Source organism: Microtus ochrogaster, chromosome 15, assembly GCF_000317375.1.
Source record: "Microtus ochrogaster isolate Prairie Vole_2 chromosome 15, MicOch1.0, whole genome shotgun sequence".
Lineage (NCBI taxonomy): Eukaryota > Metazoa > Chordata > Mammalia > Rodentia > Cricetidae > Microtus > Microtus ochrogaster.
The window spans coordinates 15382378-15400980 of NC_022017.1; the positions used below are offsets into that span (position 1 = coordinate 15382378).

General features: G+C 53.7%; 1 protein-coding gene and 1 pseudogene across 1 annotated transcript; both read left to right on the forward strand.

The window, feature by feature from the left end:
* The first annotated feature begins 966 nt into the window (after window positions 1-966).
* Rac2 (Rac family small GTPase 2) lies at window positions 967-13292 on the forward strand. The gene is made up of 7 exons (XM_005354236.3): window positions 967-1085; window positions 3076-3147; window positions 8455-8572; window positions 9031-9093; window positions 9514-9673; window positions 12123-12255; window positions 12626-13292. Exons 1-6 carry the CDS (start codon window positions 1051-1053, stop codon window positions 12251-12253), a joined length of 579 nt encoding a protein of 192 aa, XP_005354293.1. The 5' UTR covers window positions 967-1050; the 3' UTR covers window positions 12254-12255; window positions 12626-13292.
* A 2929-nt stretch (window positions 13293-16221) lies between these two features.
* LOC101984570 lies at window positions 16222-16479 on the forward strand (annotated as a pseudogene).
* Window positions 16480-18603: the final 2124 nt, after the last annotated feature.

Here is an 18603-nt window from a genome sequence, read left to right on the forward strand (position 1 = left end):
ACACCTGCAAACATGAATGTTAAATACTTGGCAAGTGTCTCAGTGTCCCTTGCAATCAGCTGATATAATTAAAATGGCAAGAAGCCCACATCAGTTCATTGGTAGGGTTTTTTGTTTGGGGCAGTTTTCCAGCTAGGATCTTGTAATATAGCTCTGGCTGGCTTGAAATTCACTCTGTATCCCAGACTCGAGCTCACAGCAATCCTGCTGTCTCAGCTTGTTTGAGTTGCGGGCGTGAGCCACCATGCTGTGACAAATGGCTTGCCAAGTTTCTGTGAGCTTGTCTACTGCATTCGATGCCCCTTTGTCCTTTGCCTCCCCCCTCCTGTCTTTCTTCCTCCTCTTCCTTCTCCTCCTCTTCTCCTCATGTCTGTCCCCCGCCTTTGCCTTTTACTTTCATACTGGCCCCTGCTTAGACAGCCCGCCCCACAGCATCCTCCGTTGGGTGTCAAATTTTGCAGCCACCAGCTCTCCCTGCTGGTGACTCTGAGGCCACCCTGTAGCTTTCCCATGGCCCGTGTCTCCTGCCTTGCTCGCGGCACCTGTGATGCAGTTAGCCTCTCTAGAGGCTAGGAACTCCAGGACAGGCCCATTTCCTGCATCTTAGAGGCACCAGCTCCCAACACAATGCCTGACACATAGTAGGCACTCATTAAGGGCTTACACCTAGCATCTAGGCCAGTTGACTTTTGGGAGGACACAGATTCTTAGAGATCAACTCTGGGGCTACCCTAGATCAGGAAGTGAATCTCCAAGCCTAGAGGGTGTCCGGGTTTTTGTTGAAGCCTGGGTCAGGTGCCCATGGGTGGCCAGGGCACAACCTAGCACCTGAGGGGCCCCAGGTCCTCTTCCAGACCACATGCTCCACCCCTTCAAGGCTGTGGGGCAGCAGCTTGGGTAAGTTCCTCTTCCGTTTCCTCCTGCCTCCTGAGCTGGGGTGTCGCTCCTCAGTGCAGTGTGGGGCACCTCCCAGCCACTCCATACCGCTGGTGTCCACAGCAACGCTCCTGGTCCCCAAGTGTCATCACTGGCTGCTGGGTCTCGTGTGCAATGCAGGCCATCAAATGTGTGGTGGTGGGTGATGGGTAAGTGCCTGACTGCGTTGTCTCCCACCCCTCCCAGGATGTCCCCGAGACCCTCCCTGGCATACTCACAGGTTCAGGTCTCCCAGGAGGTCCTGGGGATAGTCACTTCATCTCCTAGGGCCCACTAGGAGCATTTGGGGTGGACGTGGACTGCTCTTTTGTCCTCAGTTTACTCCCTCCCCGGAAGCCACCTGGGTGGAGGGCCTGGGACTGGGGGTGGGTGCTGCTCCTTGCCTGTACCCTGACAGCTGGGGCAGGCCTCCCATGAGGACCGGGAATCAGGTTCCCATTCAGGGTGCAGATGTGAGGTAGGGAAATCAGAGACTTGACCTTTGAACCTTTGTTCTCCAGGTTGACCTGGGCTCTAGTGCCTGACTGGCTGCTGCTGGGGCTGGGGAACTCCTGAGACTTTCCGCTCTTTCTGACTCTTACCACCCAGTTCTCTGGGCCAAGGCCTCTGCCCCAGGGGAGGGCTGGGGTGGCTTGAGACAGGTTCCTTGCTGTCCTGCCTATAGTGTGTGACTCTACTCCATGTGGTGGGGAAGAGGTGGGGAGCAAGAGGAAGCTAAAGTCAGGGTAAGGGAAGGAGGAAGGTAAAGGGGGATGGTGGGAACTTTCAGGGGGCAGGCTGGCTGCACCCCAGCTCAGGGGTTATATCCACTGTCAGGCCTCGGGAGGGACCACAGGCTATCATGGCCCAAGGACTCAGTCTCCTCAAGTGCAGTGAGCGGGTCATTTTCTCGGGTATTCCAGCACATTAGGGTGCAGCCCTCAGGTACATGTTGGGGTCTCGCTAGATCCTGTCCTGGTATGTTCTAGATGCCCAGCTTCAATTCAAAAGAGGGAGCCTTGGGACCTTTCCTGGTTTGGCTCTGCTGGTCTCGCTGGGGGCAGAGACTATCTACCACTCAGATGACTTTATCACGGTCTCTGCTCCAGGGGTGTCAGCAGTCAGCCAGCCGTTATCTGCCACAGCTGCCTTGCTCACTTCTGCTTTGGGTCTGCTCTGGGGCAGTGAGACAGAGAGGGGGTTGGCCGGAAGCCAATGGTTCTACTCTTTCAGAGTTACCTTGGTGGCAGCCTGGGGCTTGAGGGCAGACATGTAGGGGGGGAGGGAAGGTAGGCCAGGCTCCTAGAGTGGGAAGTGACTTAACAGAATAGAGCTGGGGAAGGCCCAGAGCTGTCCCTCTGGCCTCTCGGCTTCCTGCTAAATGACCTGGGTAGCCTCCCAGATTGAAAGGGAGACAGCCTAAATGGTGGTCATCTCTATTTGTGCCATTTCTCTGTTGCTCACTGTGTGCGGTCATTGGGGCATGGCCCTCTGTCTAACTTAGTTTCCCACCAGCCCTGCCTACCTACCATCACGGGGCTCATTTTATTGGTGGGAAGACTGAAAGCCCAGAGAAACTGAGTAACCTGCCTTAGAGTGCAGAGGATTTGAACCCAGGCCCCTCTAGCTAAAATGCCCCATATATTCTAAGGCTACGGGCATTCCTTACAGACCTTGGCTGTTGTAGCAGCCATGGCACTGGGCTCAGAGTCTTCGGAGTATCACTTAATTCACTGGGAAGACAGACTTGTCCTTGCTGTCTAGATGGGGAAACTGAGGCATAAGGAGCTTAGGTGACTTACCAAAGTTGTGTAGATGGTAGATGGTGGAGCGGGATCTGAGCCCAAGGGTGTGACAGCCTTCTCCAGCAGGGTCCTCTCCTCTGCCCCATGACTGTCTGTTGTCTATCACCTGCACCCAACACACAGGGGGCACATTCGGCTGCGCAGCTCTCCCCGGATGTAGGGCCCAGATCCATTGCCAGGATTGAAGTCTGGATGTTTATGGATACTGCAGGGGCTTAAGGACACGGCCATGGGGTGTCTGGGATTGGGAGACAGAGGCCCAGAGATGGGAGCCTGGGTAAGGGCTCAGATGTCCCCTTGCCTCAGGCTAGCCTGTGACCTTGGTCTCTTCTGCTTTGTGTCTCTTGTCTTTCAGAGCCGTGGGCAAGACGTGCCTGCTCATCAGCTACACCACCAATGCCTTCCCTGGAGAATACATCCCCACTGTGTGAGTTCCGCCTGCTCCAGGCCCTTCTTTGGGCTGCCCGCTTTGGACACCTGAAGTCAGGCAGACTAGCAAAGTTAGAGAGACTCCATCTTGGGGAAGCTGGCCTGTGGTCCAGCTGCCAATGCAGCAACATGTGATAGGGAGGCGGAGGCTCCAGGAGGAGGGACTGTGGGATGGGAAGATGCCCTTCGCTGGCCAGGAGGAGAATGTGGTGCGGAGATGGAGCGTGGAGGGAGGGTAGCGTAGAGTCTGGGGACCAAATGACCGGGGTGGGGCAGTGCCAGCTGCAGTCTGTGGGAGGCCTGCTTCCTGGTGCAGGATGCTGCCACCAGCTGCCACATGATACCAAGGGGGAGTTCACAGGTGTTAGAAAGAACCCAGGGCACCCTACCACTCACAGGGACGCTCCCCAGCACCTTGCACAGGCTCTTCCGGGTCTCCTTCAGTTGTCCCTCCTAGAGATGTTACCCACTGTTTTGCTTTTTAGACCAACACTCCTTAGGCAAGTCTGTGGCAGGGCCTTTGCACCAGCTTTTCCCGTGTCTGTGGTAATTTCCTGTCTCAATCTCATGTCTACACCCTCCAGGCCCATCTTTGGTGCCCTCCTGGGAAAACTTTGGTCCAGCCTAAAGGTCTGTCATTCCCCAGAGGAGTTTGCCAAATCTCTCCCAAGATCATAAGCCTGTGGAGGTCAGGGAGCCATGCATTTTTTCTTGGGTTCTCCCCCACCTTCTCTACATAGTGGTTGACACACAGTGTACTATACACAAGGTCTCATATGCGATGTATGTACTTTGAGGTGGCAAGGCCCAGGAGAACCATCACACTAACTAGCTAGAACCGAAACATCTACTTAGAAGGCCTTCATTTGGTGGCCTGGTACAGGATGTCATTGGTACATGATTGCATTGGGTCCTTGAGGGAAGAGGGTGTTACAATACCCTGATAGCTCACAGCAGCTAAGGGGCTTGTCGCCTAGGGACACTCCGCCTATTGGGCTTCAGAGTCTCACTGGGGCCCTTATTTTTATTTGCTGGGGGAGGGTTGCCTGGAGCATCAAGGGTATCTAGAGGGGTCTAAAGTCACCCCAATCCCCACACCATCAAGGAGCCAGCAACCCCACTAATGCCAAACCAAGACTCCACTCCAAGTCCTCCACGTGCTTGTATGGAGCTCACGTTCAGAAACGGGGGTTCATCTGTCTCTGTCACCTGCTGGGGGAGGACCCAGAAAAAGGCAGCCAGAAGGGCTGGGTAGACACTGGGCACTGCTTTCTGCCCAGTTGTATCCTAATATAAATGAAGACTGGCAATTGTCCCGCTGTGCAAAGTGGAATGGCTTTTGCCACCAGGCTTCTAAGGATCCTAGGAGTCAGAAAGGGCTGGGGTTAGACCTGAGCAAGAACAGGAGCAAAGGGGATTCTGGCTGAAGGCCGCTGTCACCAGGGTATGTTGACCCTGCACTTGTCCCTGAGTCAAGACCCTATTCTGTCTTTACTCACCCTGGCTATGGTGGAGGGCCCACCTGCTCAAGGATTGCAAAGTGATCACTTTCCCTCTGAGCCCACGAGCCTCAGTTTCCCTTTCTACAAGAGACAGGCCCTGGACCGGGAGATCTAAGCCTTGTGCAGCAGCTTCCCTGCAAGGAGGTGGGAGGTGGAGATCAGAGGCTTTCGATGTCCTGAGGGCTTCACGGCTGGTCAGCCAGATGGGGCCTGAGGGCTTGCAGGTCTGTCCCCTATCAATCCCCCTGTGCTGCTGTGTAGGTGGTGGCTGGTGCTAACTGCTTCTTGGATTTTCTTCTCTGAGATGAACCCGTGGCCAACAAGGTTGGCACACATATTCTCAGATGGTGACACCTGCCTGAGGGTGGTTCTGTGCCGAATGCTACGGGCACAGAAACATGACAGCTGCCCCGTGCCATCAGGCACAGAGACAAGGGCTCCAATCCTGGCTACCTCCTGATGGTCCAACAAAAGCCTGCATAAGCTTTGACATTTTTTTTTCATTTGTGTGGTAGTGTATATACTATAACACCGACTGACCTAGAATTCACTATGTAGCCCAGGCTAGCCTCTAGCTTATAGCTATCCTCTTGTCTCCCCAACAGCCAGGTTCCAGGTAAAAGTTGTGGGGTTCTTTTTGTTTGTTTTGTAGTCTAGGCTGGTTAGTCTAAACTCATTAAGGAGATGAAGATGACCTGGAATTCCTGATCCTCCTGCCTTCACCGCTGGAGTGCTGGGATTACAGGTGTGCACCAACACATCTGGTTTTATGTGGTGCTTACCAGTCCCTAGGCAAATCTTTCTATTTTAAAATAAAATTCCCATAGATAAGCTTTTTTTTTTTTTTTGAGACAGGGTTCCTCTGTATAACAGTTGTAGATCAGGCCGACCTCGAACTCACAGAGATCTGCCTGCCTCTGCCTCCCAAGTGCAGGGATTAAAGACATGCACCACCACTGTACATCTTTAAAGTCATTTTTTTTCGAGTAGATAAGTTTTTAAAAGCAGAATTTAGGCAGAGCCACAACCTGGCCTAAGTACCTCAGGTGGATCCCGTTTGTGGTTAAAACTCAGTAGAAGGAGGTATCAAAACTTCCCAAGTTCCACCTCACCTGTCACATCTCCTCCAGAGTTCAGCCCATGATCCCTGGGCTCTCTCAACTCCTTGCTCTCCCCCAGGGAGACCTCTAGCATGCCTCCCTTCCTGACAGCGTTCCTGGCCTGCAGCAGCCCGCTTCCTCCTTCTCTTCCTCCCACTTTCTTTCCTGCCCATTGAGAACTCTTCAGAGTTGGGGCAGAGCTGTGTGAGGCCAGGGCTCTGGTGTAGCTAGCTCACTCCTGACTCTAGAACAGAGTGCCAGTTTCTAGAACATCTCATTGCTGCTGCTGGCAGTGGGCAGAGCATCCTGGTTGGTGGGTGGAGTCTGCTCTGCCCTGCTGTGGGTTGGTGGTGCAGGTTCAGCTCCATAGGGAAAAGATCACCTTGAGATAAGGTTATATGGGACTTAGTCTGTGCTTTCCTTGATGACCCTGGCTCTGGTGACTCAGTAGGACCAAGCTGGCCTTCCCTTGACCACCATGACACCAGGCCTCCAGTGGGCAGCAGCCAAGTGACCTAGGTGTGCAGCCCCTTGCACATCCTACTCCGTGTTCGGGGTGGGGCTGGCCTGTAGCCAGAGGTCAGGCCACAGAGCACCAGGTTGGGTGAAAATTGTCCCGCCCATCCTCACCATCTCATAACATGCCCAGCAGCTACGCTCACCACAGTGGCTTCTCCAAACTGGGGAACAAGTCCCGATGCCTGGCCCTGCCGCCTACCAGCCTGGGAATCCTGGGTAAATCCCCTCCTTCCCATGAACCTACTTCTATCTAGGAAAAGGGGTCACAGCGGCCACAGTGATGTACATGAAAGACGTCTGACGAAGGGAAAGTGTGATATAGTCCAAGTATGTCTCATGTCTCTGGCTGTTTCTTGAATTTAGCAGCTAATCCTCTAGGGCAAGGCTGGGTGAGGAGAAACTGGAGACATTGATAGTAAGCCTAGACACTCTCAGTGGGATGATTTGAATGATTCCCATCTCACTGAAGCCCAATAATGACCCCAGCAATGGGGAAGAGAGTGAGGCCCAGAAAAGCTAGTTGGCTGTCCCTGAGCCATACAGCCAGGTCAGGGTGAACCCTGCCCTTCTCGAAGCTCAGACAGCTACCCTGGACTGAATCAACCCCTATGTTGTTCATTTTATTGCCCCCAAATTGATGCCATAGGAAGAGAAAATACCCTTAGAGCCCAGAATACCCAGAAAGACAGATGACTTTGCTGCAAGGCATCTTGGGAAGACAGAAGGTCCTGATCTCTTCATTTTATCAGGGCCCCAAATAGCCCAGGCACCTTCCTTCCTACCTTGGCCAGCCTTGCTTCCCAAAAGGTTCTTCTGAGATTCACAGGAGTGGTTCCCAGAACAGGCACAGAGCAGACCTACTATGTGCCAATTGTCTATCCTGGACTGGTCTCAGGGCAGAAAGGAACAAGCTGGATTCCCCCCTCCCTCAAGGGGTGTTGTTAATGGGGCTGACCTGGCTGGGACAGAAAAGTCTCCCTGGGGTGTTCCAGGGAGTGACACGGAGTCCTGGGGAAGATGGGTGGCAATTAAGGATAGGTGGAACTACTCGGCTAGGATGAAGTGGTGAGCATAGGCCAGCTCAGCAGGCAGGCAGTGTAAGCCCGCCTTGTGAGGGAAGAGCAGATGGAGAAGGTAGAAGCTCGAGGTCTCAGTGGACCAGGTCTTGACCGGGTGCGTGTTTGGGCTTAGGAGGTCAGATGATGCCTAGCTCACATAGACAGGCAATGAAGGTGTCCCTAGAGGCACAACTGCTGGACATGGACACAGCTTCTCCCCTCGGTTGGTCACTCACTGGCTGTGTGGCCTCGCATGGGGTCATGACACCCTTCTGATCCTGGCCCCATGCCCCAACCAACAAGCCTGCTTCTTTTCCCTAGGGGTATGAATAATGGGGGTTTACTCCCTAAAGCCCCCTCCACTCAGCGTGGAGCGCTGGGCTGGGCTCTCCCAGGGCTTCCAAGTATTCCCTGTCTCAACACTTGCTCAATGGTCTCCCGGTCCAGTGTCTGACCTACACCAGTGCAAAGCCACAGGCTCCCAACTGATATCTGTCTGTCTGTCCTCTAGAAGGGTCCTAGCGCAGCTACTCATCACAGGAGTGAGACAGCGGATCCTCTGCAGCTCCTGCCCTTCCAGAAGGCTCAGGACATGGTCCCTTCATCTCCCAGGTGGCTCTGGCAGGGCATCAGCTCACTAGCATCTGTATTGGCTCTCACCTTCTGTCTCCTTCCTGTTTCCCTCTGACAGCTTCCGGGAGTTACCTCCCGAGTGCACCCCTCTCTGCCTCCTTCACTCAGGGATTGCTTCAGGGGGACCCAGCTCAAATGAGGGACCAACGGTCAGTCACTCAGCAGACGTTGTGATGACCTAGGTGCACAGCACAGGAGGAAGGTTAATGTCCGTTCTCGTCAACCTTTGGGTGCATGGCGCACAACCCAGCAGTCACCTTTCCAATGAGTACGAGTGGAGGCAGGAAAATGACCGAGATGCATTTTCCTCTTTGTTTACTTGTCTTTGGGGTGTTTTTAATGGTGCCCTTCAGTTGGGAACACAGCCAGCGGCACAGTGCTGTGTGACTTTGGGCTAGTCCTATCGCTCTGAGGAGAACAGCCTTGGCCTGTGCTGGAAGTCCTGGCGGGGCTCTGGGTTTGAGGCTGACCTGGTCCTTCCTGCTTCCCACAGGTTTGACAACTATTCGGCCAATGTGATGGTGGACAGTAAGCCTGTGAACCTGGGGCTGTGGGACACCGCAGGCCAGGAGGACTATGACCGCCTCCGGCCGCTCTCCTACCCGCAGACGGTGCGCACCTCTGTGCCTCATTGTGGTCCAGGTTTTGATCCTGTTCCATCTGCTGCCCATGACCTTCTTGCCAGCTGTACCTGCTCAACCCCGAGTCTCCTTCTGAGGCCTGTAGGGCAGAGGGGAGCTACGATGCTCCCCAAACTGTGCTTCTTCATGCCCTGAGATGCCAGCCTTTCTCAGTGTGCAACAGGCAGAAACTACCAGGGTTTGTGTGAGCAGCCAGGCCAGTGTGTCTGGTCTGGGGTGGGCAGGAGACCTGTTGCAGATAGTTCTGTGTCTTCTGGGTCCATGGATCTGGGCTCTCTACCCACCATGGCAAAGGGAGGGTCAGACTGCCAGGAAGAGGGTTACACAGCAGTGGCAGGAGCTGGGGCATACAGGGAGAGGGCTGAGGGGGTGGGCAGACAGGACTCTCTGGCCTCCCTCTTGAGAACCCTGCCCTGCTTTGTCTCCAGGATGTGTTCCTCATCTGCTTCTCGCTCGTCAGCCCGGCCTCCTATGAGAATGTCCGAGCCAAGGTGAGCCTCAAGGGGGCTGGGGACACATATAGGTGGCACTGAGGGAAGGAGGGGTGAGCTGTTGAGGTCCACTCTGGATTAGGAGAATCCAGGACAGAGGGTCACTAGTGTCACACAGGGCCAGTGAGGAGAGAGTCTTCCTGGGCTGGGACAGGAAGCGTTCCGCCTGCTTCTGTTCCCTGTTTCTCTCCCTGCCCGGTCTCGTGCCCCCTCTTATCAATACACAACCACCTCTCTTGACAATTATCTCCAAAAAAAAAAAAAAAAAAAAAATCTTGCCTTTTTTTTCATGCCTGCTCAGCTCCTGTTGTACCCTGTGACCCTGCTCTGGGGCATCTTTCTCCCTTTGCCTGGTGCCCTGGGGATTTATGTCCCACTTCCCTCTGCTCTCTCTCTTTCTCCTCTCCCCACCCCTGCCAGTGGTTCCCTGAGGTGCGACACCACTGCCCCAGCACTCCCATCATCCTGGTGGGTACCAAGTTGGACCTGCGAGATGACAAGGACACCATTGAGAAGCTGAAGGAGAAGAAGCTGGCTCCCATCACCTACCCACAAGGCCTGGCACTGGCCAAGGATATTGGTAGGAGGCTCGAGCTCAGAGAGGGGGAGGCTGAAGGCTGGGGGTGGTGCCTGAACACCCTTGTCCTAGGGTTATGCTATGTGTCAAACTCTGGCTTCAAATCATTGTACCAGTTGTGTGACCTTGCACTGGTTACTTGGCCTCTCTGTGCTTGTGTTTCTCTGACGGGAAGGTGTAGCGGTAATGATGGCTTCTGCCACGTTGGGTGTCTAGGCTCTCAGGTCCCAAGAGCAGCACTGCACAGGGGGATTCTGTGTTAGCTGGTCATGGCGTCAGCCAAGTTTAGACCCTGAAGCGAGGGACTGATGGGAATAGATTGAAGCAGAGGAGGGAGGCACAGCCTATGGCTGACTGGAGCACAGGCAGCCAAGTCAGGTTGGGTTGTTTCTGGGAGGCTTCCTGCAGAAGGTGTCCCTGCTGGGGACTTGAAGGGTGACTCATTCCTTTGTGCCTGGCCTGGCCTCCCTTACTCTACTCATTCTGACTCGCCACCAGTCACTGTGTGCCTCCAAGAACCAGGCCGAGGAGGCTTGACCCTTCAAGGTCATTCAGCTGAGGAGGTGGTGGCTGCAATTGAAAGCAGCATGGAAGAGGGCTGCTGGCTGGGTGAGTGGGGACGCCTTGCCCTGGCTAAGCTCTCCATCCCCAGGAGACCTAACTCTGGGTCTGGCCTCTCCCACGGTGGGATCCTCTTGAGGCAGAACTGCCAGCTAGGTCTGGCCTCCACCCAACCCTGCACCTCTTCCTTTGCAGGAAATAGGGGGAGGGGCTCTTCACAGGAAGAGTAACCACAACCTTCCTGTGACTAGCTGGTTGTCATGGCTGTCTCCCCAGGGGCCTCTCTGCTGCTTCACCCTGGGCCCTTAGCCTCATAAATGTCAGGGACGTATTCCAGCTTTGTCTTCTTAACTAGCTTATTCCCAAACCGGTCTGCATGGTTTGGGGGTGCATTAGAATTGCTCCCCCACCTGTCAAGGTGAAGTTCACGGTGTGGGAATGACATGGTTGTAGGAACCTGAGGCAGCTGGTCAACAGCCACAGCAAGGGAGCTGAGAGTGAGAACTGGTGCCCAGCTCACCTTCCTTTCTCTATGTCTTTTAAAAGCGGGATATTTTTATTTATTCTTAGACAATTTCATAATAGTAAACCATGTGTCTTTATCATATTCACCCTGAACTACCCCGTCATTCTACCCAGACACCTGACACATGTCCATCTTCCCTTCATGTCCTGTGTATGTGTGTATGCATGTATGTGTGCATGTACGTGCATGTGTGTATGTGTGTGTGTGTGTATGTGTGTCCATGCATATGCATGTTTGTGTGTCCTCCTGCCTGTGGTTCTTCTTCTCCCTGAGGCTGTTTCATTCTCTGTAAGGGACTGAGAGCCCCTCTCTTCCAGCTACCCTTGAGAACATCCCAGCCTAATCTCCAGGAGCCTGGGTTCAGAGTGCCTCACTATTGGTCACAGAGATGGGGCGCCCCAAGGAACAGAGGCCAGGAGCCCCCTCTGGAATAATGGTCAGAGGCCAGGCCAGAACCCTGGCTTCATCTTCTCGGTGATAAAAGAGTGTCCTGGGAATGTTCCAGGGACAGGAAACGCGCAGGTGTGACTGACCAGTGTCCAGCTCCCTGAAGCTCCATTTCCTCCTTGCTGCCTTTGGTCTCCCAAGCCCTGGCTTTGGTGACTTCACCTCCAGTGGGGACCCCTCATCCCTATTCTGTTCTGGGCCTTTCGGGTCACTGGGATAGGGAGGGCCACTGTTTCCTCATCTCTGTCAGAAGTTCCTGCCCCAGAGAGAGAGCAGAGGGCACCAGCAAGGGCACCTGGCTCCCCTTCCTTCTCTTTTCCTCCCTCAGTGCTCTGAAATCTCCTGACCTTCTGTGTCAGGGCTCTGCGTTCAAGTTGCAGGGGACAGGAAGTCATGTAGACCCCTCCCAGGGGTCAGTCTTCTGAGGGCTCAGATGGGTTCTCTATTTTCTTCCTCTCACTGAGCTGCCCCGGGGCAGGCAGGTCTCATTGCCTCTGTTCGCCTTGATTTCCTCATATGTAGGGTTGTGACTAAATGACAGATATATTGGGGTGTCCTCAGCCCTTTCCTGATTAAATGACAGATATATTGGGGTGTCCTCTGACCTGCCCAGAGGTGTCAGCTTCATGTGGAAGGCCTGGGTGACATGTTGGGAGATTTGGTCATGGAAGCAAGTCCTGTCCTTTCACGGGAAGGACTTTAACCTGCCCACTTTCCAAGCAAAGGGCCTTTTGTTCTAGAGAGTCTGGCCTGCCCTGGGGCCTCCACCTCCTCACTGAGTCCTGCAGGAGGAAGTTGAGGTACAGAGAGGCTGCTCCCCACTTGGGTGACACTCCCACTTGGCCATGCCCCCTATTTGGGGTGACACAGATGCTTCTCCATGACTCAGGTCCCCGTTTCCCTGCTGTTCCTTTTCAGATTCAGTGAAGTACCTGGAATGTTCTGCGCTCACCCAACGGGGCCTGAAGACAGTCTTTGATGAGGCCATCCGGGCCGTCCTGTGTCCACAGCCCACACGGCAGCAGAAGCGCCCCTGCAGCCTGCTCTAGGGGTACACACCTCTCCTCTGCTGCTGGAAGGGCACTTTGCCCCTGGGCCTGGGCCTCAGGTCACTGAGAGCAGCATTAGACAAGGACAGAGGGCCATGGGTATTAAAATAGCCTCAAGTGCCCCATTATGTGTGGGGCTTATTTCCTGATAGACACAGCCCAAGGAAGCCAGAACTTGCCCAGTGACCCAAGCCAGAACACAGGGGCTGCCAGGCTCTCACTCAGCCCATCCTGGCCACAAAAGCCTAATGGAACCAGAGAATCCCAACCCACAGCAGGATATGTGGGGGGCAGCCCTGGGGAAGGCAGAGGTTGGAAGGAGCCGCAGGCCTGGATGGCCCTGATACTGACCTTTTCCTGTGTCCCTTCCAGGTCTCACCCCAGTCCTTCACTCTTGACCCTCCAGGATCCCTACCGAAGCCCAATGATGCGCTGATGGGACATGCTGTCCCCTCCCTGTGACGTTTCTTCCCAGACAGCTGCAGAACTTGCCTATCTCCTCAGTGGAGGTCCCCTGGGATGGGAGAATGTTGACAGGCCATGCCCTACCTGGAATGCTCCCGTGTTCCCAGGGACCAGAGGGGAGCCCCAAGACTCAGCCAGTCAGTCATCCTCACGTCATACAGCGTCATACACCCACCTGATCCAGGCCTTCCTGACTTCCCTCTTGAAGCTTCCGGTTTCCACGGCCTCCCACCACTGTGTGTCTGCAGGGACAGGGTTTCCTGCTCCAATACCCCTGGTCTGCCTTGTGGGCGTCATCTCCTCCCCTGAACCAGAGGGAGATGTGTGAGTCTGCTCCTCTGTTCTCCTTTTTTCCGAAAATCATAGAGCAAATCTATTGCTGTAAATCTCTCGTCTGCCCAGCCAAGCAAGGGGCTCAGCCCACCCCTACCATCTCTCAAGACTTCCTAATCTTTCCAAAGGGTCCTGAGCTGTATTTTCTTGGGACTGTCCACCTCACCCTGCCAACCAGGACCCAAACCGCTGCAGATAAAAAACACAGCTCTCTTGCTTATGCAGAAAATAAATATATTGATTCAAGTCAGAACTGCTGTGACTTTGGGTGCAGCTTGCTCAAGGCATGGCGGAGGGGTCCAAATGATGTCACGGAGTTTGCCTTCCTGTCCCTTCTAGTTCTGTCTGCTGCTGGCAGACCATTTTCAAGCTGTTGACTCTTAGGGCTTGATCCTCTGAGCTTCAAGTTCAGGCAAAGTTCGAAGGAAGAGTTACTCTGATTGGACCAGTTTGTCTTAGGCCCGCCTTCCACCAGCTGTCTGTCAGAGGGACGCCAAACTGTGATCACAAGAAATAGGAGTAGAGGTGACCCCCAGGAAGCTGGGGTACAGGGTGGGTGTGGAGTGGATGTGTTCTCAAGAAAAACAACCTTTCTAGAACTGGATAGGTGTTCAGAAGCCAGAGAACCATATGGTAAATATCCATCTCACCATTACTGGGAACAGTTCCTGCCCCAGCTGGCACTAAGAAAAACGGATTTTTTTTTGTGTTGTTTTTGTTACAGCCTGAGTTGACCTCAGACTGGCTATCCTCCTACCTCAGCTTCCTAAGTGCTGGGATTATAAGAGATTATCTTCATGCCTGGATAATGTTGAAATTCTTGGTAGGGAGTTTAGGCTGCTATGGAAGTTGAGGCACCCCAGGGCCTGGCCCTGAGACGGTCCCACCTTGGGCATGACACTGCCTGAGATCCCCTGTCCTCCCAGCACAGTTCCACTGACCATCAAGCGCTGCCATAGTTTCAGAGATTTTGTGACACAGACGCTCCCACCCCCAGGACCTGAGGCCCTAAGTGACTGAGAAGAGATGGTTCACCCTGAAAGCCTGGAAGACCAGTTCCTGCCAAGGAGTGCCCGTCTCTCCATGTTCTGTCTCCTAGAGTCCCAGCCCCCACCCGCAGTCCACAGCACCCCCCTTTAAGGGACTCCACCTCCAGAAGAGCTAGGTACAACAGGGGAAGCCACTGTTCTGAGCTCCGATCATGTGAGGTCGATCTTTCAATGTATTTCCCCGACACAGAAAGAAAGATTCAGACCCACACTTGCTGGGTGCTCCAACATGGTCGGGAGGACCTGCACCCAGTCAGGCTGGCATGTTTAAGGCCCGGGTGCCCCTATAGTTAGCCAGAGTCCCAGGGTGCCTCTTTTAGCTCCCGGCTCCTTTCTATGCCTGATACTGAGCAAAGACTTCCATGATATAAATCCGTAGATCAAAACACAGAATCGTTAGAACTATGGCCCTGAGTAGTGAAACCCCTTCTCCCTGCAGACTGCATAAAAGCCACCCAGGGCTTCACGGAGAGCCTTTGAGAGTACTGTCACTCACCCATCCGCCCTCAGCCTGCTTCTTTCTCATCTCCGCCTTCACTTGGCTCAGAGTCAAGTCCCTGTTACTTCTGTAACCTGTGTGTAAGCCTTTCTTTCAGTTCCCTGAACACAAGACCAAGAACCTAGAAAACCCTGCACACCAGAAACACTCCCATGACCTTTCTTCTCTGTCTGTTGCTCACCTGCCCACCATCCTGGGCCCTGACCCTGTGCTCCTTAAACACCCTGTGCTGGGATGCAGTTCTGCAGTGGGTGTTCAGCTCCCCCGGGCTGCCCTGGGGCCCTTGCCTTTACATCAACGGTAATGGTACAAAACACCACTGCGCCTCTCCACCACCCCCACATGTAATCTCAGTCCCCATCATGTCACATGGGGTGCTGCTAGTCATGGCAAAGGAAGAAACAGGCCCTGGAAAGCCTAGCAGTCAGTGCTCAGATGGAAAAAGCAGCCTGACCACACTCCCCTGCCCTGCACTCCTCCCTTCCACCATTCTGCTCTCTATGCTTAGAGAATCTCAGCTTGAGGCAGGGCAGCAGAGTGCTTAGCATGAGACAGAACACTTGTTTTCAGGGGCTGGAGAGACGGCTCAGCAATTAAGAGTGCTTGCTGCTCTTTCAGAGGACCCAAGTTTTGTTCCTAACTCCAGCTCTGGGGGGATCTGATGTGGGCACCTGCACCTATGTTCATTCAAACACACACACACATACATACACACACACACCATTAAAAAATAGATATTTAAAATAAATATACTTGTTTTCTCAGCCTTCGGGGCTCTGAGGTCACACTATTTTGACTAGCCACACACAAGGAAAGTCAGTCAGAGAAGTGGCTTCTGGGGAGAGAAATAACAGAACTGGTCTCCACGGCCCTCTGTGCCATCCCTCTCTGTGCTCGGAACTCTGATGGGATGTCTGGAGCAGCTACTGCCATCTTGTGAGCTTGAAGCCACAGCATAAACAGAAGCCAGCTGCTCAGAACAGGGGACAGGATAAATTGAACCTGGGGCCCAAAAGCCTCAGTCAGCCTCGTTCTGGGGATGGAGATCGAAGGGACCACGTGCTTGTTTTTGCCACAGTTGATAGGACTTTCTGCTGACCTTTGCTGTTGGCTGAGGCCATGGACCCTGAGCTCAGAGGCTGAGACTCAGAGGCCTCTTGGACAGAAAATGGCATACCGTGAACAGCGGAAGAGAACATCTTTTGAAACAGGAAGAAGCACTGGGTAGGCTCGGGAGTGAGGCTTACTCCCGCAGCCTCTCAGATCACCCACTCACGTGGTGTGTGGCCTGGGAGGGGCCAGGGCTCAGCCCTCTCACCCAGGACATCATGGCTGGGGTACCAAGGCAAGAGCCTGCTGGACCGGACCTCCTCTTCTGAAGCTACCCCCCACCCCCAACACCCGGCTGCTTTCTTCCTTCTTCCAAAGCAGGGATCTTCTAGCCCCATAGTCTCACATCAAATCTCACTGGCCAGGTCTGGACGGTTGTCACCCCAGTGTCCCCTAATTACAGCCCCTGACGGCACTGCCCCTCCTGCGCTGGGCCTTGTCACAGACACAGTGTGCCACGCTAAATGTCGTCTATACTTGCTGCTTAAGAAATGTGTAAGACGAAGACCAAGATGGCCACGAGAATCACCACTTTTCTCAAGAATGCCTGGGCGAAGGAGCCGGTGCTGGTGGTGTCCTTCTCAGTCTGGGGCCTCGCTATAATTATGCCCATAATCAGCCCCTACACCAAGTATGCTTCCCTGATCAACCAGGCAACACCCTACAACTACCCAGTCCCTGTACGAGATAATGGGAACATGCCCGATGTGCCCAGCCACCCCCAGGACCCTCAGGGCCCAAGCCTGGAGTGGCTGAAGAACCTGTGAATACTCCTGCTGATGAAAGAGGCTCCTTCTCTGTTGCCTCCCCCCAATAAAAAAAAAAAGAAATGTGTAAGACCCATCGTTCAGTGGCACCTGAACTCATCTAGCAGGCTGTCATGGAGTCTGTGGGCAGCACCATGCCCTCAGGAGCTCCTAGGCCATCTAGGAGGGTCCCATGTCATCAGAGAGCGGGGAAATGGCCCCTCTGTATTAATGCCCCCTGTGCTCTCAGTCCCATATACCCTACTGGCACTGACACTCAGTATCTGGACTCTGACGTCATTCTTTATGTGTTCTGATCCCTTGCTTTTTCCTTTCACCACGTGCCGGACGTCTCCCAGCCAACCCCAAATCTCCACCCCCTCCGCTGCAAATGTCCTCGCCAGTCTTGCTCCCAGAGCCTCCTGTCACAGTCACTCATGCCACATAACAATCGAACCCCTCCGGGTGAGGGCTTCACCATGTCCAGGTCCACTCCACGTTTTTCTCTTTAGACAGCAGAGCCCAACACTGCTGGGCCATGCATGGAGTCGAGTTTTTGAAATCTGGAGCAGGGGTGGTCGCCAAGCGACGGTTCACTTGTTCATCCCTCGTGTGCGGTGTTCTTGTTTTCGTGTTGTGGATGTGACATCACTTCAGAGCCGCTAGGACAACGTCTTCACAGGGCAAACAAATTCAGCTCACACTTGGTCTACCTGTTCCCAAGACTGAAGTCCTCTGCCCAGCACTAACTAGGGGCTTAGCGGTAACACAGAACAAGACAGCATGGTCACTTCCAGTCTAGGGGAAGCACTCAGGCAAAGTCCTATTCATAAACAACCAGCAATAATGACTGAGGCAGGCAGAGGCAGGAGACTGGAGCTCAGAGGTGCTGGGGGCAGGGCTTTCCCAAGTTATATGGCAGTTGGGGGGGGCGGCTGCTGGGGCTGAGACCGCAGGGTAGGAAGAGTGCCTGCTGCAAGGAGCCAGGGTGAGTTGTCAGCACTGGATTTTGGAGGTGTGGATTTGATTCCATTTATTAAAAAAAAAATGCCTGAGATACACAGTTTAAAGGAGGTAAGAGTCCTTTCCACCTGAGGTTTCAGAGGCATTGGCAGGTGGTGGATTCATTCCTCCCTTTTAGGACCACAGCAAGAATGGGCCATCATGGAGGAGGGACCCGATGGAGGGCAGCTTGCTCATCTCAGCAGCCGGCAAAGCAAAGAGATAAACAGTAAGAAGCCAGGACCAAGACAAATCCTTCTGAAACAAGGTCTCAGAGACCCTCTTCCTTCGATTGGGCTCCACCTTCCACAATTCTGCTCCCCAACAGTCCATCTGGAAGTAAACTCTCAATGGATTAAATCCGTGGTTAAGTCGGAAGCTCATCATCTAACCATTTCCAGAAATGGCCACGGACACCCAGGGTGTTCTCTACTAATGTCCTAGGTGTCTCTCAAGTCAATCAAGTTGACAATCAAGATTAACCTCTTCAATTCCACCCATGTCAGTTTGACACCCTAACACACTTCCTGAGGCCACACTTAACCTCCAAATGAAGACAGTTGCAAGACGATCATTGGACACAACACGGCTGCCCTGTGAATACCCAGCACCACACAGAGGCTTTCTCCAAAAACCTCAACGGTTTCAACATTGATTAAAAGTTCAAACAGAGACTGAAAGTCAAGGAAAATTTACAAAAATAAAAAAAACCCAAAACAAAACAAAACAAAACAAAAAAAAACAAAAACCACACAGTAAACACACTCACTCTTCCAGAGCGAACAGGAGACTAGAAAGGAGGGGTGAGGCCATCGACCCAACAGGGCAACCATCAAATCCTGCAGATCCACGTTTTGCATCCAGGGCACATGGTGACTTAATGTGAGCTTGGACCCCAGCACTCCGGCTTTGCTGGATATATTGCACATGGCCTCTCTGCGGGTTTGGCTCTGCTCACTGGCTGTGGGTTTCCTTGGCAGCTGTTCCACGCCTCTGGCATCTCCAGCTCCCCATGGTCTCTACTGCACCTTCAGTTTCTCCTCAGTTTCACACATTGCCCTCCCAGGGGCTGACTCCGGCACTCTCCACCTGGCCTCCTGCGCTTTCCTTTCAACTCTGGCTGGATGCCTCCATGATTGTACAACT